Genomic DNA, 27,337 nt, shown 5'->3' with positions numbered 1-27,337 from the left:
CGCATACACATATGCACACCTCAAAAGCCAGAAGAGGGCATGGGATCCCTGGGAGCTAAAGTTACAGTTCTACGCTGCCCAACATGGGTTCTGTGGACCAAACTCTACTTCTCTTCCAGAGTAGCAAGCTTCTCTTTTTTTTTTATTGATATATTTTTTATTTACATTTGAAATGATTTCCCCTTTTCTGGGTCCCCACTCCTCACAAGTCCCATAAGCCCTCTTCCCTCCCCCTGTTCTGGAATTCCCCTTTACTCTTGCACTGAGCCTTAGCAAGCTTCTTAACTGCTGAGCCACCTCTCTAGCCCCAACAGGTAGGAATTTTTGAGTACTCATAATGTTCCTCAATGTGTTCCAAATATTTATTTCAATTAATTTTTTACTGTAGAGATGGAATCTACTGGATATGGTTGTTCTGAGAAGCACAGAAGCACTAGGTAGTTTGCCCAACAGCTTCCATGAAGTTAATAGACTTGAGTGCTGGGTTCCTAGTACTAACAGCCATGTTCTTGTCACCATTAACCTCTTAAATCACAAGTAAGCGACAGAGAACTGTAACTGTTGATACCACGTACCAACATTCATTTATGTAGTACTTGTGACAGCTGTGGCCTAGAAACATACTTTAGAAGTAAAGACAGACAGACAGGCAGGTAGGCAGACAGACACACAGACACGCAGACACAAACAGACATACACACCTTATATAGGATTGATCTTTTTTTTTTTTTAAGTTACTTTTTAGGAAGTCTATTCTCCTCTGGGAACTTGAGGAAAGAATGACTGGCTGTAGTGGGTATATTCAGGCACCCAACCCTCACACAGCACTAGCCCCATTACTGACAATGTTGCTGGCAACTGAACTCCGTCCAGTCTTTCCGTGTGAAAGGAACTAGTCCTCAGTCACACATGCACTCAGAAGCTACAAATACTAACTTGGCTTCCACCTATTTTCAAAATTAAATTTCTAAAAGTCCCTTAAACTATTGTTTTAGGTGACAAGTATTGTTGCTTTCCCTATCAAAATGAAACCAGAGCCCTGTGAATTAGACTAGCCAAGAGAGGTCATAGGGTAAAGTTCTAGACAAAAACCAAACCAAACCAAAACAGGATGTGCAGGTCCCATTCTCCAGCTAAAATTACAAAACCATGCGCACTCTGCAGCGAGCTCCTCCCAGCTAGCACGCCGCTGAACAAACGATCGGTAGCCCTCCACCACAGGGTTTGCTGTGAGAGATGACGCTGTCACATACAATTCGAGAAGTTATGAAGACCCACACTTATTAATTCACACTTACATACACACTGTGTGTACTTCACTTCCTCCTCAAAGCCTTCTCGGAAAGCAGTTGACATGTCAATTATCAACATGATTTTTTTTCTTATTAAAAAAAAAAAATCAAGAGTCTACTGTAAGGAGGGAGGCTGTCTTCAGAACATTTCCGTCTTCCTCGGGCAGGCTGCCATGAAAAGCAAAGAATTGTTTCCTGGTTCACAAATAACTTCCCTCACTGATAAAATATGCTGGATCAGTAATATAATCCAGAGCACAGAGCACTGTGAGATAGTGCTGTTCATGCTAGTACCATTTGCACAGAAGTTCTTTATTCTCAAGGAAGGAGAACTCTACACACTGGAAACAATCCTCCCCACCCCACCCCAGAAAAACCCCAAACAACCAAACAAATAATATTACATCTCTTCCTTCTCTATTTTCATCACAACATTTACTAGCTCCTGTAACATTATGTAGTTGTTTATTATTGTTTTTCCCAATTTGTTATTATTTATTGGTTGTTGGGTTGGCCTTGGTTTGGTTTGGATTGATTTAGTATGTGGCCTGGGTGGGTTTTGACCTCCAATATTTTGCCTCAGCCTCCTAAGTTCTGGGTTTATAGGGACACATCATCCCTCCCATGTTTTTTGACTATGATTTGAATTTGAGCTCAAGGGCAGAGACTACAGCTATTGATTCAGTTTTCTAATCTCCGTGCCTATCGACTGGCTGAAATATAAAGGGAATGTGCCGACATATTTGTTAAATGTATATAAATGAGCAAGTTAGTGAATGGGAGCAACAGAAAAAAAAAATTACAACTCAGTCCAAAGCTAAGGAACTCCCTGGGTTCAATCTCAAGCATGGGAAAACTAAACTAAAAACTAAACTAAACAAAAATAAAATAATATAAGATAAGTAAAGTAAAAGGCAAGGGAAATAGAGGCCCAGGGAGAGAGAGGTGGCTGAGAAAGTGGAGAGCTGGTTGTATAAGCACTAAGTTTGGAACCCCGATGTCCACATTAAATCCAGGCAAAGTAGCACAACCTATAATCCCAAGGGCTGAAGAAGGAGATACCAGTAGCCCCCTGGGGCTTATTAGGCAGCCAATTTGGTGAGTTCTAGGGTCAGTAAGAGACCCTATCTCACAGTCTAGAGGAAGATACCTCATATTGAGCTCTGGTCTCCAAATGCTTGCATGTACACAGCCTACATACACAATACAAACGAAGGAAGAAAAGGCAGACAGGCAGGCAGGGAAGGAAGGAGACAGGGAGGGAAGAAGGGAGAGGGGGGAGGACAAGAGGAAGGGAGGGAATGAATGAAAAAGGTATTAACTAAATATTTCGGTTCATAGCTGCGATGGATTTTAGAAGAGGAGCAAAACAAAGGAAAAACAGAGTTAACCAACTTCCAAATGCTTACATACAGGAAACTCTTCTGTGAACACTTGGAAGAGAATTAAAATCTATGGTTTAGAAAGCAGTGTCTAACTACCAGAGCCAAACCTCATTTACTCATTCTCAGTATTAGGTGACAATATTCCCTAAGAACACAGCTAGAATACCTGGTAAGATTTGTTTTCTTATAAGGTGAAGTACTAAAATACGTACTTAAGCTTTGTGTATTCTCATTGGCTATTTGTTTGATTTTATTTTCTTCTGTGCTCTCCTTGGGCTCCTCTTTCCCTTGCCTTTTATTTTATTTTATTCTGAGCTAGGGACCAAAGTGGGTATCCTGCACATGTAGACAACAAGTGCTCCACCACTGTGCTATACAAGCCCAGCCCAAGATGCATATCTTTCATATATTTACAATATCTCTTCATAAAATATAAGGCTAATTCACTGTTCTCTCTGCATTCGTCTTCTCTTACAACTAAATTGTAACATTCTTACTAAATAAGAAAATCATTACTTTTTCTGATACTATCCTGATGATAACATTACAATTTTAGGCCCATTTAAAACTTGTTGATAAATTAGGATCTATACTTGATTCCATCTCAATATTGATTATCTTCTCTCCAGTCTCTCAAGATGAATAAACTAATTTTTGTTGTACACACGAGACCTGATTGATCTACAGATCAGTAAAATGTCTCCCATAATTAACTTTCTTCAGTGCTGTTCTTCCAGAGAAGGGCTATTCATCTTATCTCTAACACAGACTTTGTAGATTCTGGTAGGTGTTTCTGGGTTAGTGATTCAGAATTTAGCATTAACTTTAAGGCCAGCATTTCAAAAGGGATCTGTTTTCATTAACAAATTAGACAATATGATCACCAACTCTAATTCATTCCAGTTCTTCACGCCGGAGTCTGGCCATAGGTGTTTGAACTGGCTCCACATTCCTTCCAAGCTGATGATTGAATCTCTGTGCCTCATGACAGAATTTCCAAAGCATTTCCTCCCTGCTTCTCTGAACCTTTCTCAGATATTCACCCCATGGGAGCCTGTGAGGAGGATCATGGAGACTGTTTCTGCAAGCTTCTGGAACTCTTCTTACCTTATGAACTTATAAATATAAGTTCAGGAAAGCAATGGTTCAGATATATCCTGCAAAATAAAATACTCCTACTATGTAGAAATTTGCTTCACAACGCATATGAGTTTACCCCCAAGAAATAAACACCTTAGGAAGCGGTTGCTTCAGGAGGCATGACACTGTTCCCTCCATGACATTTTAATATGCAGTGCCATTTATTAACTTCCCTCTGAGCTATAATTGGGGGTAAGTCTGAATGTGTCTCTCAGACTATGTTCTGCCTGAAAGAAACCTTTTCTTTACCAAAATTCTAGATATTGAGGATGTTTGCCAGATTAGAATACCTTAGCAGAAGCTAACACAGCAACAATCTGAATTCTTTTTTAAAAATGGAATATATGGGCGGGAGAGATGGCTCAGTGGTTAAGAGCACTGACTGCTCTTACAGAGGTTCTGAGTTCAAATCCCAGCAACCACATGGTGGCTCACAACCATCCATATTGGGGTTAAGTTGGGGGCACATCTAATGCCCTCTTCTGGTGTGTTTCAAGACAGCTACAGTGTACTTATATATAATAAGTTAAATAAATCTTTTTTAAAAAATGGAATAAACATCTGTCCCAGAGTACTCTGCTTAAAAAGGAGTAAGTGCATGGGGAAGTGGATCATTCAACGGCTAGTGAAGGACTTGAACAAAATGAGATGATTAGTCCCAGGAAGTTCTTTACAAGCCTAAAATCAAACATTAAATGATAAAACAATAAAAGTAGTGCTGGAGCCACTGGTGTACATGGCAACAAAACAAGTAAAATACTATTAGATTATAAGTCCCCAGTCCCCATAAATAAGTGGGGAGAGAGGGACGAATCCCCATGTAGACGAATTCCAAGTAAGTCAGTTAGCCATCATCACAACCTCAAAGAAGCAGAGCATCACTCTGCATTAGTTCTCTTAGTTACTTTTTTTATTGCTGTGATAAAAACACCAAGCCCAAAGCAACCTGTAGAAGGAAAGGTTTATTTTGACTTTCAGAAGGATAGGAGCCCGTCACCCTAACAGCGACCTAACACCCTAGCAGCATGGCAGCAGGCAGAACATCGCAGCCAGTGCAGCAGCTGAGACCTCAAAGGGAAAAGTGGAGAGAGCTTACACAAAATGGCACGTCTTTGGAAGCCTCAAAGCCTACTCCAGTGACATATTTCCTCCAGCAGAGCCAAATGGTCTAATCTTCCCCAAACACCCGCCAACTTTGGACCAAGTATTCAAATGTCCAAGATTTATGGGAAACATCTCATTCAAACCACCACACCCTTAATAAAAACTTTATATATTCCCAATAGTTCAGTGTGCCAAGAGGGAATAGAGGAAGATTTCACAGTGGGAGAACCCGGCTGTCTCAGTGAACCATGCTGATTGGGCATGCGCCTGGGAGCAGGAGGCGGGCGCATTCACTCTGGTTATGCCCATCTCTATAGACCATCTAATACCGAGAAAAATAACAGCAATGTCCATTGCTGCTATATTTGCTTCCAAGGAAAAGAGCTTACCTGGTCTCAAAACAGTTGAGATAAGGGGGAATAAAAGGAGGAAATGCTGAGACAGACTCAGAGCCAAGAAAATCTTGGGGACATGTGGTGACTAGACGTAATGAGGAAGGGACAGTGGAAATGAAAAATGCAATGCGGTGCGCTGGGTGGGAGCTTGGAACAGAAAAGGCGCATTAGACTAAAGCCCAGAAATAAAGGGGTCATAGAGCACGTTAGCGAGGGGAAGGTTTGTAAGGGTGGGATTGGAAGGAGAGCAAATATGGGAGGAGGGACTGGGCAGGAGAGACGAGGATGAAGCGAATTAAAAAAAAAAACTAAAAAGTTATATTGAAAAAAAAGAAATTTTAAAAATTAAAAGTTTTTAAATGTTTAAAAAGTTCAAGTAACAAAAATCTCTAGAGGAAATAAGATGAAAACTGTTCAGTGCTTTCAGTCAGGCAGAAACCCACATATACTAACAAGGAGGAGGAGAGACAGACACAGGACAAGGTCGTTCAGGAGAGGGACCTCGAAAGCAGCAGACCTATTCTTCTTGGCCAGAAGCTTGGAATCTTTGAAAGTGACCAGGCCAGAGGCCAGGGATGGCAAGAAAGGAGTTCAGGGTCTCTATTTCTCTTCCCCTAAAGGAGAACCACTATCTCAAACCCTTGTGTGCAAGAGGCTGTGGTTTACTGATCTCTATTTTTTTCTGAACAACTTTGATACTAGATCTCTAGATTTCGTGGTAGAAATGGATTATATTTATTCTCCAATTTCAGTTCATCCCCTAAATGATTTTAGAGTCTTATCTATACTGCAGTTGTCTCAGAGGATGTGGAGGGTGTATGTCAGGGCTCTGTGGACAAATCTCCCATGTGAATTTTCCATTATGGGAAAGCTACCTCTTTCTGGTTAAAAGAACAGAATTGCCTTTAGTCCAACACTCATAATTCAGAGCAGACAAATTTCTATGAGTTGCGGGGAAGCCTGCTTGACAGTGCATTTCAGGCTATACCCTGTCTCAAAATCAAAGCAAAACCAAGCAAAACAAAACAGAAAGAATGGACTATACCTCCTGCCCTGGGTGGAGACATAACATCCTGCTCCAACAATTAAAATATTAATTATTAGTCTCTCCTCCCCTAAGAGTTAATCTGGCTTGCCCTGTCAATCAATCAGTTGACCAGGAGACTGCCTCTGGGAGACTAAAGCCATGCTAAGAAGATAAGATAATTATTCGCTAATGAGATAATGCATGTGCCATTCTCTGCTGTGCCTTCCCCTTGGAACTGCTTGCTGTTTGATTTCTACTGCTGTGACACACCAGGACCACAGCCCCCTTGGGAAGGAAAGGGTTTGTTTCCGCTTATGCCTTAACACTCCATCACTGAGGGAAATCCAGCCAGGGACCTGCAGGCAGGAATTGAAGCAGAGATCCCAGAGGAACGCTGCCTTCAGCCTCATTCCTCGGGACGTGCTCACCTTGCCTTTGAATACAACCTGGGCTACCCGCACAGAGGAGGCATGGGCCACAGTGTGATCCTTGACCTATCAATGAGTACTCACGGAAAATGTCCAAGCTGACATTTTTCAGTTGGACTTCCCTTTTCCCGATGACTGTGGCCTGGGTCCAGTTGTTAAAACACTGACCAGCAAAGTCAGGCAGCACTATGAAGCCTCCGCCATGCAGGCTGCCTGCCTTCCCGAGTCCTAACATTATTATTAGTGTTGTTGTTGTTGTTGTTGTTGTTGTTGTTGTTGTTGTATAGTAGTAGTAGTGGCAGTAGCAGCTGCTTTTGTCATCTCTTCTGTCATCTGGACACTAAGTAAAGTCTGGGCATGCTTTCTCCTCTGCCCTGGGCTACTCACTGAGTCTCTGAATGCACTCCCAACGCCTACTCCCAACGCTTACTCCATAAGTACCCTGTGGCTACTTATGAACAGCAGGGCTTTCTCCCTCTTTTTAGCCTTGGTCTTCCTTCTCTGGGCAGCTCTCAAGATTTACAGCTTGTCTGCCTGAAACACTTTTCCCCTGAAAACTCTAATAATATTGTTCTTGAGCTTCCTTCTGAGTCCATTTCTAGGTTATTTTCTTAGCAGGAATGAGAACCTAAACAGAGAACCCCTGCTCCCCCAGTAATATTAATATGTTTCCATAGAACTGGGCACTGAGACTGGGTTGTCCCAAAAGCTGTCAGCGAGTATCGTGCACAGCACATACAAAATGGCAGTAGTCTTTAAGCGACAAGAAGACTGCAAATGGGTCTTCAGGAATTAAGGGCCCGTTCTTAACGTGTTCACTTCCTTTCCGTACACGCAATACCGTTTTTCTCCTGTGTTGATTTCTTTCTCTCTGTTCGTTGCATTAGATATTGCGTCTCCACTAATGAGTTTTAAACTTCCCATTTGAAGCTCCTCGTGCTTCAGAAGATACTTTCGCTTACAGTCTGGGACATGCGCTGTGCTGAACAAGTACAACTCTATACCCATGGAGTTCTATCAAAAAGAAGGAAAAGGAAAGAACAAACACACATCCCCCTCCTCCCTCCTTCCCTCGCTCATCGTGTTTGTCATCCGATACATAGTGCTCCGTCATCTGATACGTAGTGCTCCCTCCCTCACACCCAGAAGCATGGGTCATCTTCAGATCATCCTTCCATTTGTTCCCACCTCCTGGTACCTTAAATTGCATCAATTCTTTTTGAAAAACATTTTAATTTAATTTAACTTTTTTACTTACTCACTTTATATCTCACTCACTTCCCCCCTTCCAGTCACCCCTCCCCACAATCCTTCCCCATTCCCCTCCCCTTCTCCTCTGAATGGGTGGCAACCCCCCTGGGTACCACCCCACCCTAGCACTTCAAGTCTTTTCAGGCTAGGCGCTTCCTCTCCCACTGAGGCCAGACAGGGCAGTCCAGCTAGAAGAACATGTCCCACATACAGGCTACAGCTTTGGGCCTAGCCCCCACTCCAGTTGTCCAGGACCCACACGAAGTCCAAGCTGCACATCAAATTGCATCAATTCTGGAAGAAATTTCTTAATTATTTTCTTATAAATCCTACCCCAAAGTTTGAATCTGAGACCTTGCCATCTCTGCAAAGTCTCCCAACTGGCCTTGCCACAGCTAATCATTTATCTCTCCCAGATAGCGCTTCCCTGCTGCTGCCAGAGATGCTTGCCCAGCAGGCAGATCTTATCACCACCAGAACAAAACACTGTTCGGCAGAACAGCCAAGGTCCTGCACATCTGCCCCAGCACTGTCTACTAATCTTTCTCTAGACTCAGCCCCTACATTTCCACACAGGGTCTTGTCGGCCACACCCACGGATCGGCCCCTAAAGCATTTGTACACTCCCAAACCTCAAGCATGCAATTCATACAGCTGGATTTTCTTGCCTCCAATATTCGCTCAAGAAATCATTTCTTGGAGACTGGAGAGAAGACGGCTCAGCAGTTACAAATCCTGGCTGTTCTTCCACAGTTCAGTTCCCACCATCCACATGGTGGCTCATGCCCATCTATGAAAGGATCTGATGCTCTTGTCTTGTATGCAGACGTACATGCCAATAGAGCACTCATATACATCAGGTAAATTAATCTTTAAAAAGATCATATCTTTTTAACGTTTCTGGAGGATAGTCTCACTATGCGACCTTTTGATGGTAGTCTAACCAGAATGACCTTGAACTCACTATGTAGCTCAGGCTGGCCTTGACTCAAATTGTGCTAGGGAGGGGCCCTGAATTTATGGTGCTTGGCCATAGCTTCCTGAGTGTTGGGAGGTGCCGTGGTGCATAAGTGTATTTAACTTACAGCATTCTCCTGGATCTCAACATTCATAATCCATGCATTTTGTTTTCTGATCACTTGAAATATTTTGTTTCTACCCTGGAGGCCACTGCAAATGATGTTATAGCTAACCATGAATAGCCAGGGTATATACTGCTGACATTCCCACATTGCCACTGCCTGAAAGCTTGGTGAGAATACAAAATCTTGGAACTGAAATTAGAAAGAATCTGTCAATCACAACATTCCCAAATGGTTTGTGTCTACATGCAGATGTGACAGACACTGATGCTTGCTTCTGCCCAGTAATTCTTTGAAAGGTCTTATTTGTCTTTAATACTCTCTTCCCTTTAATACCCACAGCAATCACAGAGACCCTCAAGGATTTCTTATTGGATAACTGTGTGTTAAACAGAGCCCGGAGTGTCTAGTGCAAGTTATAGGAGGTGCACATGCCTGACTAGAGTTGTCTTTTTCATCCTTTGATAGGAGGCTGAGATTTTAAATTGAGTTTTAGTACTTCAGTACTTGGTATGTTGAGTTTTAGTATTTCAGTACTTGGCATGTTGAGTTTTAGTATTTCAGTACTTGGCATGTTGAGTTTTAGTACTTCAGTACTTAGCATATTGAGTTTTAGCATTATAGTACTTGGCATGTTGAGTTTTAGTATTTCAATATTTGGCATGTTGAGTTTTAGTACTTCAGTACTTAGCATGTTGAGTTTTAGTACTTTAGTACTTGGCATGTTGAGTTTTAGTACTTCAGTACTTAGCATGTTGAGTTTTAGTACTTCAGTACTTGGCATGCTTTTTTTTCTTGACAGACACCCCTTATATTAAATTCCACAGAACAGCAAAATGGGTTTTAGTGTATAATTAGCATTGTGACATTTCACTTAACAAAATATTATTCTTCCCTGCTCTATTTAAAGTTATTTTGCATGGCTTCTTTTAAAGGCAATAAATAAAACCTAATCATATCTGCTTCAACGTGGTGCAATAATTCACTGGGGACTCTGAGTATTCTGAGAGGGAGGGAGCAGTCATTGATTCCTAATTCCTTCCAGGAATAATTCTATATTGATTCAGTACAGGTGAGAATCAAGGCTTGAGAAAATATAATTCCAAATGTGACAGAAAGCCCAAGTGTGCCTCAATGGCTTATTATCAAGTGCTGTAAGAATTATGGGGAAGCCAGCATCTCCTAGCCAGACACATTTATTTCTAACAATCTTTGGAAGTTGGACTTAACTAATCATAACATTCCTGTGAGGTTCATGAGGGAAAGTTCTGTCTTCTATTCCCAAATCAAGTAATAAATAACCTAGTAAGCTTGCTCAAGGTCATTTCTTTTTTTTTTTTTTTTTTTTTTTTTTTGTCTTTTTTTTTTATTTGATATAATTTATTTACATTTCAAATGATTTCCCCTTTTCTAGCCCCCCCCCACTCCCCGAAAGTCCCGTAAGCCCCCTTCTCTTCCCCTGTCCTCCCTCCCACCCCTTCCCAGTTCCCCGTTCTGGTTTTGCCAAATACTGTTTCACTGAGTCTTTCCAGAACCAGGGACCACTCCTGCTTTCTTTTTGTATCTCATTTGATGTGTGGATTATGTTTTGGGTATTCCAGTTTTCTAGGTGCTCAAGGTCATTTCAAAAAGGTGAGCAGAGGCATAAGTCTGAACAATAAAATGCAGCATCTGGGAAATGTTAGGATTAAATGAGTTCCTATTTGGTGTGGCTAGACTCCTGTCTTTGGATTTGATAAGGTTTCTTTTTTCTTTTTTTTTCTTTTTTTGCATATACAAGTAGATACAGACAGATGGAAAATTTATATCTAAGTGAGGAACATTAAGTAAACAAGATAGGAACGTCCTCTCAGCCTATCATTGAGGCCTCTGAAGAGAGACAGAAATGCATCATGAAATATACAGCATGCACTTGTGACTCTTCCCCCTTCCCTCTCATACCTTCAGAAGACCTTTGTCCCATAGTCAGAAGAAGACAAGAGCCATTCAGTGTGTGTGTGTGGGGGGGGGGGGCGGGATTCAATTTAAGAGAGACCAGGGACCTCAGCTAAAATGTATCCTTAAACTAGGAGCAGCAACCTTGTCTCTCAAGTATGACAATGAATTTGCATGCTCAAGCATCTCAGGTGCTGAAGCATGATGGAGAGAAATACGTTTCCAAGAGTCAGTAACAGTGCATCCCACGTGATAGGTACAACCTGGGCATTCTCCCAAGACTCTTAGTGCCCAAAACTGGATATGTTAAACAAGGAGGGAGGTGGGGGACCGGTGGGCAAGGCTATCACTTAGGACAAGTTTCACACACTTCACATTTTTTTCTTCTGAAACTGGCGATGCTCCCAGAAGCCAAGAGTATATCAGAAGTGTCTCCTGAGGCTAATAATTCTGTCATCTTTGAGATGAAGAATATTCAGCCCAACATAAAACTATGCCAAGTACTGTTCAAGTGGACTGTTCCTACACATCTGAGGAGCATATTTTAGCAGAATTTTGCTGGCTCATAGTATCACGTGATCTCATTAGCTTTCTACCTTTAGAGAGATACTTAGATCCTAATACACTCTTCTCCCCTCTAAGCATTTATTAGAAAAAATTCTGCAGCAATCTATTTTTATGAGTTGTCTTTATTTAAAACTACTTTTCTATTTTATTAACACTTAATGTTAATAGTCATGCATAAATCAACTGTTTGATTGTTTAACTTCTATGATATTGGTTTCCCTAGAGTACATTTGTTTGCTTCAAAAGTATAAATATTTTAAATTTTATAGATTGGTCAGATTATTATCTTCAAAAACAATCCATAAGTAATATATGAAAACTGCTTTTCTTTGAATCCCCATCAATCTTACTTAGGTGATTGTGAAAATTTTGGGTGTTGACTGTGCCATGAAGATAAAAATGGCCATGTTTTAAATATTTTTTCCCCAGTATTTTGCAAATTTCAGAGTCTACTCTTTCCTGCTTTGGCATTCAGGATTGCTTTTCTGTGACTATCCAAATACCAAATACTACTCATAAAAGTCTTACAAATAAAATTTTAGCATTAAAAATGGCACTGAGTGTATAATATTGTTTAATTGATGTGCAAATAATCTTCATAAAATGAAAATATGTGTCACTTTTAATCTCATCAGACATAAAACAATGTGGTAACAGCTAAGACTCTAAACACCTAGGGAACCAACACAATATGTAAGAAGAAGTAAAATAAGAATCCACTGAACCACTACTTCCTTATTAGTACTCAGATATACAAAATACAATACAAGTGAATACTATAGAAAAGCTGTATTTGAGAGTAACAAAAGGAAAGGTTTAGAGATAAGGTATAACTATGTAATTAAAAACCAAACAGAAGGAAGCATGTACTTTCTCTATACCTGCAGGGTACACAGGTAGGGTATTGGAATTTACAATTTTATTTTTATTTTTTGAATTGTGCATAGGTATATGTCTGTCTGTCTGTCTGTGGGATTATACATGAGAGGGCACAGCCCTCAGTGGCCAGAAGAGAGTGTCATATCCCAAAGAGCTAGAGTAGCAGGTGTTCTTAAGCTGTCGGATGTGGATTCTAGGAACGAAATTTGAGTCTTCTGCAAGAAAGTATGTGACCTAAGTAGCTGAGCTATTTCTCTTTATTAAAAACTGAAATGTAGAGAATGATAGACAGACAGACAGACAGACAGACAGATAGATAGATAGATAGATAGATAGATAGATAGATAGATAGACAGACCTTGGATGCTACCTCATCTTCATGTACAACCTACATATATTATTTTGGAGGTATGGGTGCTTTCAGAACTGAAATTTTCAGCTGCGGACTATAAATGCCTACTTCATCTCCTCATGAAGAGAATTAAGTGATTTAACACACAACTGTGTGTATGTGTATGTGAGTGTACACACACACACACACACACACATATATATATAAAACATTAATGCATAATAAAGGATAGCTTAAAATCATTTCATTAAAATGTAGTAAAAAATATTGAAACTATACCTACATGGGAAGACATTTTATCACCAACATTATCTAAACAAGCAGGAGGTAAAAGAAATAGAGCGAGTGTTACCCCATCATGGCTGCCTGGACACATATCATTCTGTGGCAGAGTGATGGGATTTAGGGTAATTTTCAATGTATTCCTTGTAGTTGCCAGTACCTGGGCTGAATATTCTACCATAAACATGGAACACCATTCTAAATATAAAAATGCTCTAACTTCCTAAGCAATACAGTTAGAATATGCACAGACATAAAGAGACAGATTTCTCTGAGATAAGAGACATCTTCGCACTGACTGTGTATCTATCTGCCAAAATCCTTCAAAATTCCAATAAAATGTTTTGAAGTTGACATGAATCTTGATAATGTTAGAGCTCAAAATGCCTGTAAGACAGAGTGCCTTATAGATATTCAATGGGAGTTGGATGTGGTGTCTAATGTTAATCAAGAGACAGAGGCAGATGGTTCTTTGAGTATGAGGCCAGCCTAGTCTACAAAACAAAACAAAACAAAACAAAACAAAAAAGGTTATTTAATGGGTATTCAGGTTTATTTCTATAAAACACAGAAAATGGGTTTTACCATGTTATTTTCATGCCGTATTCATTTACAAATTTTATATTTCAGGCACCACACAAAATAACATTTTGCTGATGAACTTAATATGTTATTTCTCCTGAAGATGGGCATGTACTGAATAAGCTTCCCCGAGAAAATAAAACCCATGGGAAGGTAAGCTCTCATTATTTCTGACAAGGTAGCTATATGAATAAACCGTGCTGATAACTCACAGTAGCAAAAACACTTAGTGCAGTGATGTCAAGAGGACCAGAATGTAGCATTGCCAGGAATCCACATTCTTAACCTGCCTCCGCTCCCCACTGAGTCAGATCTTCTAGCTAGCAAGTCTTCCAGACAGTCTGCTGCATGCCAAGTCTGAGAATGATGATCCCAGAAAATCAGCAGGTGCTACAGTGGAGCTCTACAATGTATGTCCTTAGCAAACAGACAGGGGTTCCCTTCCTTTGCTGATGATCAGGAAAGATGCCACTAGCTGATGGAGATACAATACCTGAGACCTCTCTATCTTCCGTGCCTTCAATCTCCACTCGATCAGTCTGATAAGGAAGTGGCATGCTACAAAGATTTTTTGAATTCCAAGAAGTCTCTCTTCCAAGGGGAATATTTTGTTACATAAATGGTAAGATTTATAGACACCTTTCACATTTTTTTCATCAAGAAAGAACTGAAAATTGTCGTGGTCCCTAAATGGTTACCATCAATGTGTTGGTAGACTTTCATTTCTTAGAAAACAGAAGGGAAGTTGTATCGAGGTTCCAGAGAGTTTTGCTCAGGTAAGAGGTGAGTTCTTTTCTTCAGATAGTTATGTGCTTATCCGTTGAGTATGCAAGATGCTATGCTATAGAGAATACAACATAAGTGTGTAATAAAATATTGTCCATTTATGTTGTTTATGCTACAGAAGGAGAGATAAGATAAACATGTGAAATTGTTTTAAAAAATAACACAAAATATTATCTAGGCAGCAGAGATGGACTGAAGAAGTATGATGGGATGTCAGATAATAGATGAATTGTTTCTAAATTAAGAAACAGTTATAGGGAAATTAATGTATTAGAGTTTAAGAAACTAAATGCTGGAAATACTATTATTCATGTACGGTTCTTATGTCCCACAAAGGTTTGAATATTGGAATCATGGTCCCTACCGTAATGGAGGGAAGTGGTTAGAAATCTTTATAAAGTGAGACCTAGTAGGAAGTCCTTAGATCAGGTGGGAGCCAACCTATGGAAAGGATGTGGGAACAAGTCTCTCACCAGCTTCTTTTATGTGACCCTTCTAATGGGAGAAAAAGAAAATTAAAAAACAAAAAACTAGATTTATATAAGAGGAAGCACTAGGAAACAAAAATGTGGACAGCAAGCCCATGTAGAAGGCTTTGAAATGTGATCAAGTAAATTGCTGTAGTTCACCATTCTAAAGATATGTTAATGCAATTAGGAAAACAATTTAAAAAAATAATGATATCTACCTCCAGTCCCTTCCCAGCAAATTCTCATTTAATTTCCTCCAGTGAGACCCGGGCATTGGCTTAAAATATTTTAACTTCCTTAAGTTATTCAGAGGTGTAGGCAGGCAGGCTGTAACAGGGATACAGAAGCATTAGACACCACAGCATAGAAATGCCTGTACCCCAAGTTAGGAAATACACATTTTACTTAAGAAGCAAATAAAAAGGTGCACACAGAGAACAGGAAAGCAACTGTAGGATGGGGGTGCCTGGCAGAGGCATCCAGCCCAGGGATCAGCAGTGGACATGTGTTGTCGAGGAATGAGAGGGTCTTACATTGAGCTGTAGACCAGAAGAGGGAGATGGGATATAGAACTAAGTTCAGAAACGTGTCAGACAAGAGCAGCAGCTATTGCTGGCAGTATCCATTCTGTGTGTCCGCTCTGTGTCACGCGTGTTCAGGAGAGGTACCAAATAAACAATGCCTTTCTGACAGGCACCTACACTTTGCCTCTCAAAATTCTACCTATAAAAGGCAGATTATGATTTAAAGGATTACATTCAGTAAATAAATTATTGAACTTGCAAAGTAGAAAAAGGTATTGATGGAATGTCAAGATAAGGAACAAAAGGGAGCGTCCAGAGAGATGCTTCAAAGAATACATTTGGAGGAAGAACACAGGGAAGAGGGTGCATAAAAGATGGAGGAAACCATTGTGATCTCTGCTTTCTCCACAAAGAAGCTCCTTTGATGAGGACTGAGAGCTGCAGTTATTCATGGGCATAAGGCTAAACATGTAGAATGCAGAATTAGGCTTAGGAAAAATGACAGTAGTAAATTCTCTTCTAAGATCGATGACACTCCCTCCCCCAGCCATATTTTAAAGTGCCTGTTTAATGTTTTCCCTGTTGAATGTGTCCAATAAGACAGATGTTGGTTACAACCAAGACAGAGCACCAATATTGCATTCTTGCACATCTACAACAGAACCTCTATATCTAAGTAAGTTCAGGGAACACCATGGAAGAGTGATCCCAAAGAGTGTCCCAGAGGACCAGGAAGTACAGCGTGAGATTGTGTCCTTTAGATACAACAGGGAAGCCATACACAGTACATCTCAACAGTGTGGCTGCCTAAATGAGGCCCAAACAATAACAACACCAACTGGATAAGAGAGCGTTCAAGAGGCATCAAGGCTAGATAAAGAGCTATAGGCAAGCCATGAGTGCTGATAAAAGGAGAATTAGTGTGCCCAGATGTGAGACCCTATTTGCTTTTCCAATATCAAGTAGTATTGGGAAAAAGTCTATAAGCAACACTTATAAAAAAAAAAAAAGACAAAAAGCTAAGGCAGCACGAACAATTCAAAGAGAAAAAGAAATAACCCGAACACTCCATAGCTCCTGCCCAGGGCAAAGATGGTTTTCAACTTATCAATTTTTACCAGATTTGACAATTCTAGGATAAGATTAAGAGAACTGAGAAATTATCTCAGTGAATTTGCATCAATATTTAATTTTATAATTTTAAAACAGTTACATAACTTTTAACAAACACTGGTATCATACACCAAAAACAACTCACCCATAAAGGCAGTGTCTGGATTTTGTATCAAAAGGAGATTTTATTTGTTTGTTTTGTTTTCTTTATTTCTGTTTTTTGGGGTTTTGAAGGTTTTTTTGGAGGGTGGGATTTAAAAGTGTGCTTTCAGAAAGCAAGTGTGGTATAAGGCTGAAGCTGAGTTTGGGTGGGACCATCAAAGAGAAGGCATCCTTTATCCATAAATGTTTCCTTAACTGTAGGCTGGATGGCAACACACACACACACACACACACACACACAGAGAGAGAGAGAGAGAGAGAGAGAGAGAGAGAGAGAGAGAGAGAGGGAGAGACACCTTGCTCCTCAACTAGAGAAGCTGAGACCTTTGGAAGGACATCAAGGGAGGGGCGGTCTTAATTTATTTGAGGAAATGGGAATCTCAAAAAATGATTTGAGGCAGTTTGAACAGTTTTATGATACTGAGATTAGAAAGTAAAAGCCGTACATTATTAACAGGTAGATTTGGAACTATGGTGTGAGGTTGCCAAGCTCCTAAATTGGAATAAAAATGGTCCAAATATTTAAGGCATCTAATCGCTAATGAAGTGATTAGTGAATCCTCATTAGTGAAATGGGCACACACTCTTTAGAGTGCCAGCCTCCCCGCAGACAGTGCACAAACACTGTGCCTTGAAAGCTCCCAGATGAGAATTTGTTTTTCTTTCTGGGAGTCTTTCCTCAATCTAAATATAGTACAGATACTACTTATTTTTTGCAAATCACAACTGCCATTTAAAGCAGCTTAGTCTAGGGCAAAACCAAAATTAAAAAAAAATCTAATTTATTGTTTGTAAATCTTCCATTCTAAAGCTGTATGAAAAGAATAATACCTTGAAATAAATTATTCATAAAGACTTCAATGTTGTATCTTTTTAAAAAAAAGCTGTAAGTAGGGGAAAAGTACACCAAACAAAATAGTTGAGAGAAAATATCTTCAAAGTATTACTAAATAGTTCCCAGCTTTGGAAAATTCATATACCCAGTCTGGTTCCTATGAAGATCAAACATTTACAAAGAAGCTGGGTTTGGGGGAGAAACTGCTACCATTTCAGTAAACATCTGGTTGCCATTTTCTTTTCAGGAATGAATTCACTTAAGGAAGCAGTTTAGTTTTGGCCATGCTTTTAGAGAGAGAGAGAGAGAGAGAGAGAGAGAGAGAGAGAGAGAGCGCAGTGGACACTGGCTTTTCATTTCCTTTGTACCGTGGAGGGTAGAGGAAACATCACAACAGGGGTCACTCCAAGCTCAACTTTCATACATAAGAAAGATTTTTGTAAAGTTACAGTAAATTGATCTCAAGTATAAACAAGTCAATGGAGTTAAGGCTGCATAAACCTTCCCCTGTGCTCCCCTGTGCCAATTAAAGGAACAAATTCTGTTTGGTTGTAAATACATCAGTATTTCCATAAGCACCAAGGAAAATAACAATAAACTTGGGCATACAATTACTGAGTGTCATAATACAATAAAATACAACGGGTGCAGCTTTATAAGTTTCTTTGATTCGATTTCTTACTTTTTTTTTAAAAGTCCTGGTTTGATTAGTTAAAGTTCAGAAGCACTTCCGATACTACCCTGAGCCCATTACTCACATAATAAAAAGCACATGTGAGGTGGGTTCTAGGGGAAACATCGACCAGGCAAAACACACTGAGTGCGCCTTTTCAAATGTGAGCTTTGCTCTTTGGTCTTCCTGCTAAATAGTTACACAGCAAATGAAAGCCAGGAGAGCGGTGGGGGAGGGGGAGGAAAAGGAATGAGAAATTCACTAGGCTCTTAGTTAGGTTCTCAGTTATCAGTGGAAGCGCCTGCAGTGCATATGTACAAACAGCCAAGGGGACAGGCTCCAAAAAGGGCCAGACTAGTGATTTTCCATCCCTTCCTGTCCTGAATTCTCCTCTGACCACCCAATACCAAATGGAAGCTAAGACTAAAGAAATGTGCCCCAATCACAGGAGGTTTAACATTTTATCTAGTGTTCTCTCATCTCTCATTCATCTCTCTCTCTCTCTTCCTCCCTCCCTCTCTCTCTCATTCTCTCTCTGTTTCCCTCTCTGTTTCTCTCTCTCCTCTCTCTCTGTCTCTTTCTCTATCTCTCTCCCTCCCTCCCTCTCTCTCTCATTCTCTGTTTCTATCTCTCTGTTTCTCTCTCTCCTCTCTCTCCTGTGTCAGAGACTTGATTCTGTTCCACCCAAACTTTCTAACTGGGAGAGATGGATTTTTCCCTTAGGACAAGTCTGACTGGATTATATGCGCTCGCCCTTACTTTAGAGTTACTGCCAACAAGCTTTGCTTGAAATCCTCTTCTTAAAATGGGAATGCAAAAATATTGGTTTGACTATATGAGGGTCTCCCAGAAAGAGTTTTTGCAATAGGAATACACTAGCTTTTATTTTCCGATCCTTGCCACAGTCTGATTTCTGCTACAGCTGGAGAAATATATCTTCTTCAAAGATCTGTAAATAATTCTGACTTGACCAAAAAAATATATATTCTGTCAGAATTTTCTGAACATATCATCTGGAGTCTAGGCTGAAAGCAGGTCAATAACTCTGAGAAAATATCTACTCTCCTTTAGGCAATGCACCGTTCTGTGAATTAAGACTTTGATCTTCTAAACAGTACCTGGATATTATGAAAATGAGGAATTTGATGGTGCTGTTTTTTTTTGGGGGGGGTCTTTTTGTGTGTTTTGCTTGAGTGATGAATACATTATGAAAATCCTAGCTCATAAAATATATCTTTTAAGAAAATAAACAGACAAAATGACAGGGTTGGAGATTTAGCTCAGTGGTAGAGCACTTGTTTAGTAAGCCCTGAGTTCAGTCTTCAGCTCTAGGGGGGGGGGGCTTGGGGGGAGGGCCCCTTTTAGGTGGCACCATCCCTGGGCTGGTAGTCTTGGGTTCTATAAGAAAGCAAGCTGAGCAAGTCAGGGGAAGCTAGTCAGTAAGAAACATCCCTCCATGGCCTCTGCATCAGCTCCTGCTTCCTGACTTGCTTGAGTTCCAGTCCTGACTTCCTCTGGTGATGATCAGCAATGTGGAAGTGTAAGCTGAATAAACCCTTTCCTCCTCAACTTGTTTCTTGGTCATGATGTTTGTGCAGGAATAGAAACCCTGACTGAGACAGGAGGATTGGCCCACTGTGTATGGCGTCATTCCTGGCTGGGGCCCTAGACTCTGTAAGTAGAGAAAGGATGCTGCACAGTTGCTGCATTCATCAATCTGCTGATGATGGCTGCCCAGTGAGTAGCTTCTCCAAGCTCCTTCCACCTGATGTCCCAGCCATAATCACTCTACACCTTGAACAGTGAGTGAAGACAAACCTACTTCCCACAGACTGGCTCCAGTTAGAGTTTGTATCACAACAATAGCAGAAGGAACTAAGATAACACCGCAGATAATTTAAATCTCTACTCCCTTATAGAGTCATTTTCAGTACAAACAGTAAAGAAATCTTTGAATAGCATTTTCACCGTGAGAGTTTTAAATGAAGATAGGAAGAGTAAGATGCTAAAGAAACATCTGCAGGGGAGCTCCCATCTATATAACCTTAAGAAACAGCTTTTGGGAAGTACTCACTAAACAAACCTTTCAAACTTAGATAAAATGTGGACACACACATGTATACACACACTCAAGTAGTTGGGTCTAACTTGGGTATGGCTATTTTGAAGGAACAAGTGAATTTAACTTAAAATACAGGAGAACCAAAATATATTGGACACGCCAGATATGGTGGCTCATGCCTATAACCCTGGTACTCAGAAGGCTCAAGCAAGAGAATTGCTGCAAGACTGAGATGGGAGAGGGAAGGAAGGAAGGAAGGAAGGAAGGAAGGAAGGAAGGAAGGAAGGAAGGAGGAAAAGAAGGAAGGAAGGAAGGAAAATACATGCAAAGCAAGGAAGAAGGGAGGGAAGAAGGAGCAAAAGTAGACATGACACAGGGAAGGGAGTTGTTTTTTCTTCTTTACCATAGTTTTTGTATTAATTAGTGTCTGTGTCTCTCACTTCATAAACTAAGTCTTTTATTGTATTTCCTAAGATCACATTTGGGGAAATTCCATTAAAAAAGAAGAGGCTGTTCTAGAGCCTTTTTTAAAAGCTGATTCTTCAGAATGTGATGGATCAAGTTTAATGTCAATACAACTGCTGAGCAGTACTTGTGATGGTGGGCCGTGCCTCTCATAGCGATGATTTCACTGAAGCCCATGGACACAGGATACTCCAGACCTTTCTGGGGGGTTCTGTATGAACCAAGACATGGAATCTATTTTTCAATAGAAATGTTTCTTCAGCTCCCACACTACTGCATTACTCACTGTTGTTTGTATTTCCCTTTTAAAGCTGACACACACACACACACACACACACACACATACACACACACACACACTAATGGGTCCTGTGCAAGGCTGAAAGGAGTGACTTAACCCCTGTTCCTTTTTTCTGCAAACTTTGAGTTGTTACTCTAGATCTTTGGCGATTTCAGAGCAAAGTTCAGTTTACATTATTGTAGCTAAGAAGGAATACCCAATGTGGGTCCTAAGTTCATGTCTCCATTTTGGTAGTTGTTGTTTTAAATGCTTTATTGTAAGCTAAAGAATTCTTCCTGAATGAGCTTTGTTGAAGCTTAAAAGAAAACAAATCATTTCAAACCTAGGTTTTTATTGTCAGCTTACTATTGGACCGAGTTATATCCATTTATCCATCTAGATACCACAGTCAAAATAACTCTTCCATAAAGGTGCAACCATGTAAATTTTAGGGTGTTGGACCATGCAATGTCCATAGCAACCAGCCAACTCCATGTTGTAGCTAGACACAACATGAGAACAAAAGAGTAAGACTGTGTTCCAGTAGAGCTTTATTTGCACAAACAGGCAATGGACTAGATTTGGTCAACCTTGGCAAGTAAGGCCTATTTTATTTCTCAGAAAGCATTCCATAGAGACCTCACAACTAATGAAACACTAATATTTTTCAAATTCTGTAGCTTCCAGACCAGGTTTGGACTGTAACACACAAAATGTGAAAGTATACAATGTATTGAAAACTTTTCAAGCACACATGAATAATTCTGATCCAGTATAAAAACTACTCAGGAGTCAGAGTCTCTTGGGGCACATTTTATTTAAACGTCTACTTTTTTTATATAAACTTCTATGTTTTATATAAAACATCTACTCTCTTTCAGGCTACTATGCACTAACTCACTGATTTATTAATTAGCACCTGAGTGGTGAGGGGAAAGAGAGAGAGAGAGAGAGAGAGAGAGAGAGAGAGAGAGAGAGAGAGAGAGAGAGAGAATCTTTTCCTTAGAGAATTATGTTACCCCTGAATGCAAGGACATATGGTCTATTATTCAAAAGCAAGGGGTTGGAAGGCCATGAAAGTGTGTTTTCAATCTGTGACATTTTATAGACCTAGCTCTAAAAGGACTATTGTCCTTGTACTGTTCCCAAAGCCAGTGTGAAGATTAAATGACGACTGTAAATACCCACATTGTTAAATTATAATCAATACAACGGTACAGCAGCAAGCAGGTTTTTGTGGGTTTTTTTTTTCTTTCTAAAATTTAATCTCAAGAACTGTTGTTCCTTGGGCCCATCATCTACCCGTTAGATTAGTGTCTTTAACCTGGCTGCACATAAGAATCACATGTGTGTGTTCTTAGCATATACAATTCAGGGCTCATCACAGGAGTATGAACAAGATAAAATGCAGGCAGGATTGTATTTGCTTCTTCTCAAACAGGGCTGGAGAAAGTGATTAAGTCCACTCACAGGTTACTTGGAAGTAAATATTACAGCTACCTTTAACAGAGATCTAGAGCTGAAATGACTTCTATAGTCCCAGCTTATATTCTTTCCCAAGGGACTCCTTAGTTTCTCTTTTGCCCCTAGAATAGAATTAACCGCTAGGGAAGGAGAATCCATAACATTCATATCCTAGTTTATGATCTGATACCGCCACCTTTTTCTTTTACATGGCTTTTAGTTAATAGAATTGAAAAAAAAAAAAAAATACAAAGCCCAGGGGTAAGAGAGATGGCTCAGTGGTTAAGACTACTGGCTGCTGTTGGTGAGGATTAGGGTTCTGTTCCCAGTCACACACTCACAACTGTCTGTAACTCCAGCTCCAGGGAATCTGACACATGTTCTAGCCTATCCAGGCAACATTCACACAAGCAGTGCACAGCCACATATACAGACAAAGCACCTGCACACATAAAACACAATGAAAATTGAAACAAAATAAAAAAAAAAAAAACCAGAAGTTACTCTACCAGTGCAGATTGCATCTAAGAGTAGATTGCTGCCTGTCTGGCTTATGACCCTGTTATATATTTTTTCCTAACTTTTATTATTTTTTTATCATCCTGTAAAAGCTTTTAAAAATGTCTCTAAGCTGGGAAAAGTTCACCTTTTCCTTAAATAATGGCATAAAAAGAGAGTTCAGCAGAGTGATCAGGGAGAAGTCAGGGCAGGAGAGAACAGATAGACACAGCATGCCTTTTTCAAAAACAAGAAAACAGGTCTCTCACTTATTTCCCTTGGTCCACAAATGCACTACATCAACACACCAGCGTGCTGCTGTGCCCTCTGCTGCATGGGCATACTTTGGCTTTGGTGTCCTAGTGTCAGACTGTGGGTTAGTCCCAGGAAGGAAGGGCAAAGGTAGAGTAGAGGGCAAGCAGGACAGGGCTGGGCTCCAGGTCCTTCAGAGCCCTTTCCACTTCCTGCTCAGCCTCAGGGCCTAAGTCACCCCCCCCACACACACACACACATACACATCAGTACAACTTCCTGCTCTGCTCATGCACAGGAGGTAAAATAACGAGGCAGTAAATGTATCCCAGCAAAAGCAACACGAGAATCCTATTCCGAGGAGGCCTTTCATACGTGCAGTTCAAATACAGTTTGTAGGTTAAATTGGGATTTGTATTAAAAGATTGTCATTTCTCTTTTAATCCCATATACGGTATATGTTAGATTAGAATCACAGGGTCATTTTACTTCAGGTATTCTCTGCACGGTGCTCAACAGTGAAAAAAAAATTAAAAACCAGAATCAATTTTCATACTTCACATATTGCGAAATTGACCCTATTGCTGGCGGCAATAGGCAACAGAGTAAAGGAATACAAAGATAAGCTGAGAGGCTGTTTTGAGAGCTGGGGGACTGTGGGAAGGGGAATTGAATCAGCTCCCACGTGATGACTGCTGGTGACACTGCACAGTTATCCCTGGTCATCCGGCCCAGCAGCGCCTGCCTCGGGCTGCCAGATTCTATTGCTTCGAGCTGTCTTTGCACTTTCGTCCTACTTGGAAGCTGCAAAGCAACCCTCCCTAGTTTGTGTCAAACTGACCCACAGACATCAAGGGGAAGAGGTGATGCAATCCATCTGTTTTGCAGCTGGGGAAATTTAAAATTGAAGGCAAAATGCACAGATGATCCACGTTGTTTTCACACTAAGTCAGGGGCGGCATCAAAGCACAGTGGAATATAGGGATTTGAGACCGCAGTAGGGAGCCATCAGGGGCACTTGGCGTGACATTGGGAATGCTGGTCACAGCAGTGGGAGTGCTAGGCAATCACCCCACTCAGTGTGGGATAAGAGAGATGCTGATCATTTTGTATATTTTCTTTATCCAAGCGTATTCTAATGAGGTTTTAATGATGTCACTTCCGAATGTTCTACGACTTTAGCTTGTTCCCTTGTACTAGAACTGAACCAGGCAAAACTCAAAAAAAAAAAAAGGGCTACCAACTTTGTTTGCAGCTCTTCTCAACATTCCAGGGCATACATATTCCTTTATGCTCTCCTTATTTGTAAATCGAGGTCCACTGGCTTGGATGGATTTCTAAGCCGCTCCTATAAGACAGAGACCAGTATGTTGCATTCTCAGAGGCCTGCCTTACAAATAATACTCTCAACACCTTCAGAGGGTCTTTCTGCTCATCAAACAGATCTTCATGGGTTCTCATCCCAGAGACTTTCATCAGACAAGTGTGAAGGGTGAACAGGGTCAAGGACCTCTTCCAAACTTCCTTTCATCTGCACAAGCCAGGAAAGGAATACCGCACTTCCTGAGAAACCAGCTTGCTACGAGAGTATTTGGGTACCAGCATCTGACTATTCTCTGCCAAAGGAAGCTACCATGGAAAACAGCAGTCAATTCAAATTATCTCCTGCCTTTCTTATGAAAAGAAAAGAAAATAGATGCACACGAACCTTTCCTTATTCAGCGTTCCACTTCCACAAATTCTACTGGGATGATTATTTTTTATTTCTTTTATTATTTATGCATTGAATGTGAAGGGTGTTCATTGTCATTATCCCCTGAACAATGCCCTATGTATAACAACTATGCATACTATATTTTCATTACGTTAGGTATTATAAATGAACTAGAAGCGATTGCAACTATGTGGGAGGGTTATTTGCAAAGACTACCCCTATTTCACAGAAGGGAGCCGGGTCTCTTCAGGGAGTACTGGAAGTGCAATGCTCTGTGGGCGCTGAGGGATGGCTAGATTGTATCATTATAAGAAAGACAACGTGACTGGCTTATGCCGCATGCACAGTCTGCATTAGTGTATCTCCCATGAGTTCAGTGCTGGATAATGAGCCACAAGAGACTAAGGCAGCAAAGGGACAAAGAAGAAGACGGGAAATTAGAGCAGGATTCGGGGCCTCCCATCCATCCGTTCCTCACACCACTGTGGGCCCTTTCTTCCTGGAAAGACACAGTTTCCTCTCTTGGAATGTGAAGAGAATTCACCTTTCTCACGCTAGGTCAGGCTGCACAGAGAGTGCTGATTAAGACAGCAAGTTGAGTCCAAAGTTTAGTTCGGCACCTGCCCGGCGTTCAGCTGCCACAGAGCTACCTAGTCGCTCTTTGTCTTTTGCCCTCTCAACCTTCGTCAGCTACTAATTTTCTTTCAAATAATTTATTTAACGACTTGTCTCTTAATTTTCTCTCCGAATGATAGAAATGAAAATACATGGTGACTAATGCTGTGCATAATAAATGCCCTCACCGCTCTCATATTTAGAGCCATCTGCGAATCCCATTTCGACTGGCTTTGCAAAAACAATTTCCAGCACATTCTACTTGCAGTCAAATGAAGTGGCAATTTTCTTAAAATATGGAGCGGTTGGGTGCTAGGAAGAATATGTATTCACACTCATAAACATAAACATTTTTAATGTAGCATTTAAATACCGGCTATGTGACTCGAAAATGCTACAGAAATACAAACAGAATAATTTGAAGAATAAAGAGATTTAACTAAAGGAGATTGAGAAAAGGTAATAAAAAGAGACACAGAGGCTGAGTGGATGATATGAGATATTTGATCATGGATAAACTCTTGTTTTGTGAAACAGTTTCAGAGGGAGAAAATATGCAGCATTCCCGTTCCTATGGCGAGCAGTTTTGAGGGCTACTTAATATTCTAACCTTGGTCCAGCAGCTCGGGACCTAGACCACCACCAAGCCTTTCTTCCACAGTGATAACGTTGTATCCATGCTGAATAAGAAGGTGCTGGTGTGTCTGAAGCTCTGCCCTGCTGTAGGAAGGCGGTCTGTGCAGGATGGCCCTTCTGCTGCGACTGCCGAAGAGTCTCTCAATTGATTCTTCAATCTAAGAAAAAAAGGCATAAGCATCCAGGGTGAAAAAGCAGTACATTTCCATTGAGGGCCACCATCACCATACTCCAAGGCCACTCAGAAGGTTATCCTTCCGTTTCCTCTAGGGATGAAACGCAAAACGTCCGACAAGGACAGAGACAATTGCAGGCAGGCACTGAAGGTGAACTGAGCTGGCTCTCAGTGCTACGCACAGATGAATGTTTAAAAACACAGAGCTCCTTGGGGAACACCGCTGCCTCTAAAGACAGGAAGCTGCAAACGTAAATTAGCAGTAATGACTGTCATCAAAGGAGTCCCAACCACAGTACTTTTTAATCACAGCTAGGCAAATGTCAGAGGACTCCCGACTCAGAGAGGACAGGACCTGTGCTGGGGACACTGTTGATAAGAGGCAAAGCTGAGAGGCTGTCAGGGTTGTCTGTGGTGGTGAACAATGTTGGTCAACTTGACAGGATCTAGATTCACACCACAGGCAAACCTCTGGGTGTTTATGCAAGGGAGTTAGTTGCTGGATTGAGTTAACTGAGGTGGGAAGACCCGCCCCCAAGCAGTAGCACTCCATTGACTGGGATTTTGAACTGTGTATAAGAAGAAAGCTAGCCATGAGTGCCAGCATTTCTATCTCTCTGGGTCCTGTATCCATAAACCATATAACTAGCTAGCTCATGTCCCTGCTACCATGCCTTCCCAGCAATGATGGACTGAACCCCAAACTGGAAGCCAAGAGTTAAGCTGACTTTGACTTGTATTTTGTTGCATGGATGACAAAAATGACCAATACTCTATTGTTTTTCTCACTTACAATAGAGCAAGTTTGACGGCATCTTCATGAGCCAGGAAGCGCTGCTGAGACTTAATGATTCAGGGTTCTTCTCATGGTAGCTTATCTCTCCCACAAATATGCATTCTTTTTTTTTCTTC

General features: G+C 40.7%; 1 protein-coding gene across 4 annotated transcripts in view; it reads right to left on the bottom strand.

Annotated features, from left to right (window-relative positions):
- Window positions 1-27,337, bottom strand: part of Cped1 (cadherin like and PC-esterase domain containing 1) — a 266,183-nt gene that overhangs the window by 203,176 nt on the left and 35,670 nt on the right. For 3 of the 4 annotated variants that reach the window (XM_052173296.1, XM_052173293.1, XM_052173294.1), the window contains exon 2: window positions 26,225-26,408. The exons of the other annotated variant lie outside the window; for it this stretch is intronic. In XM_052173296.1, the coding sequence (XP_052029256.1) occupies window positions 26,225-26,408 (184 nt within the window). The remainder of the gene's footprint in view (window positions 1-26,224; window positions 26,409-27,337) is intronic. 4 annotated transcript variants of the gene reach the window in all.

The sequence above is a fragment of the Apodemus sylvaticus genome, chromosome 2 (genome assembly GCF_947179515.1).
Source record: "Apodemus sylvaticus chromosome 2, mApoSyl1.1, whole genome shotgun sequence".
Taxonomy (NCBI): domain Eukaryota; kingdom Metazoa; phylum Chordata; class Mammalia; order Rodentia; family Muridae; genus Apodemus; species Apodemus sylvaticus.
Note: the sequence above shows the minus strand (reverse complement) of the source record. Positions and strands in the feature narration are given on the sequence as shown.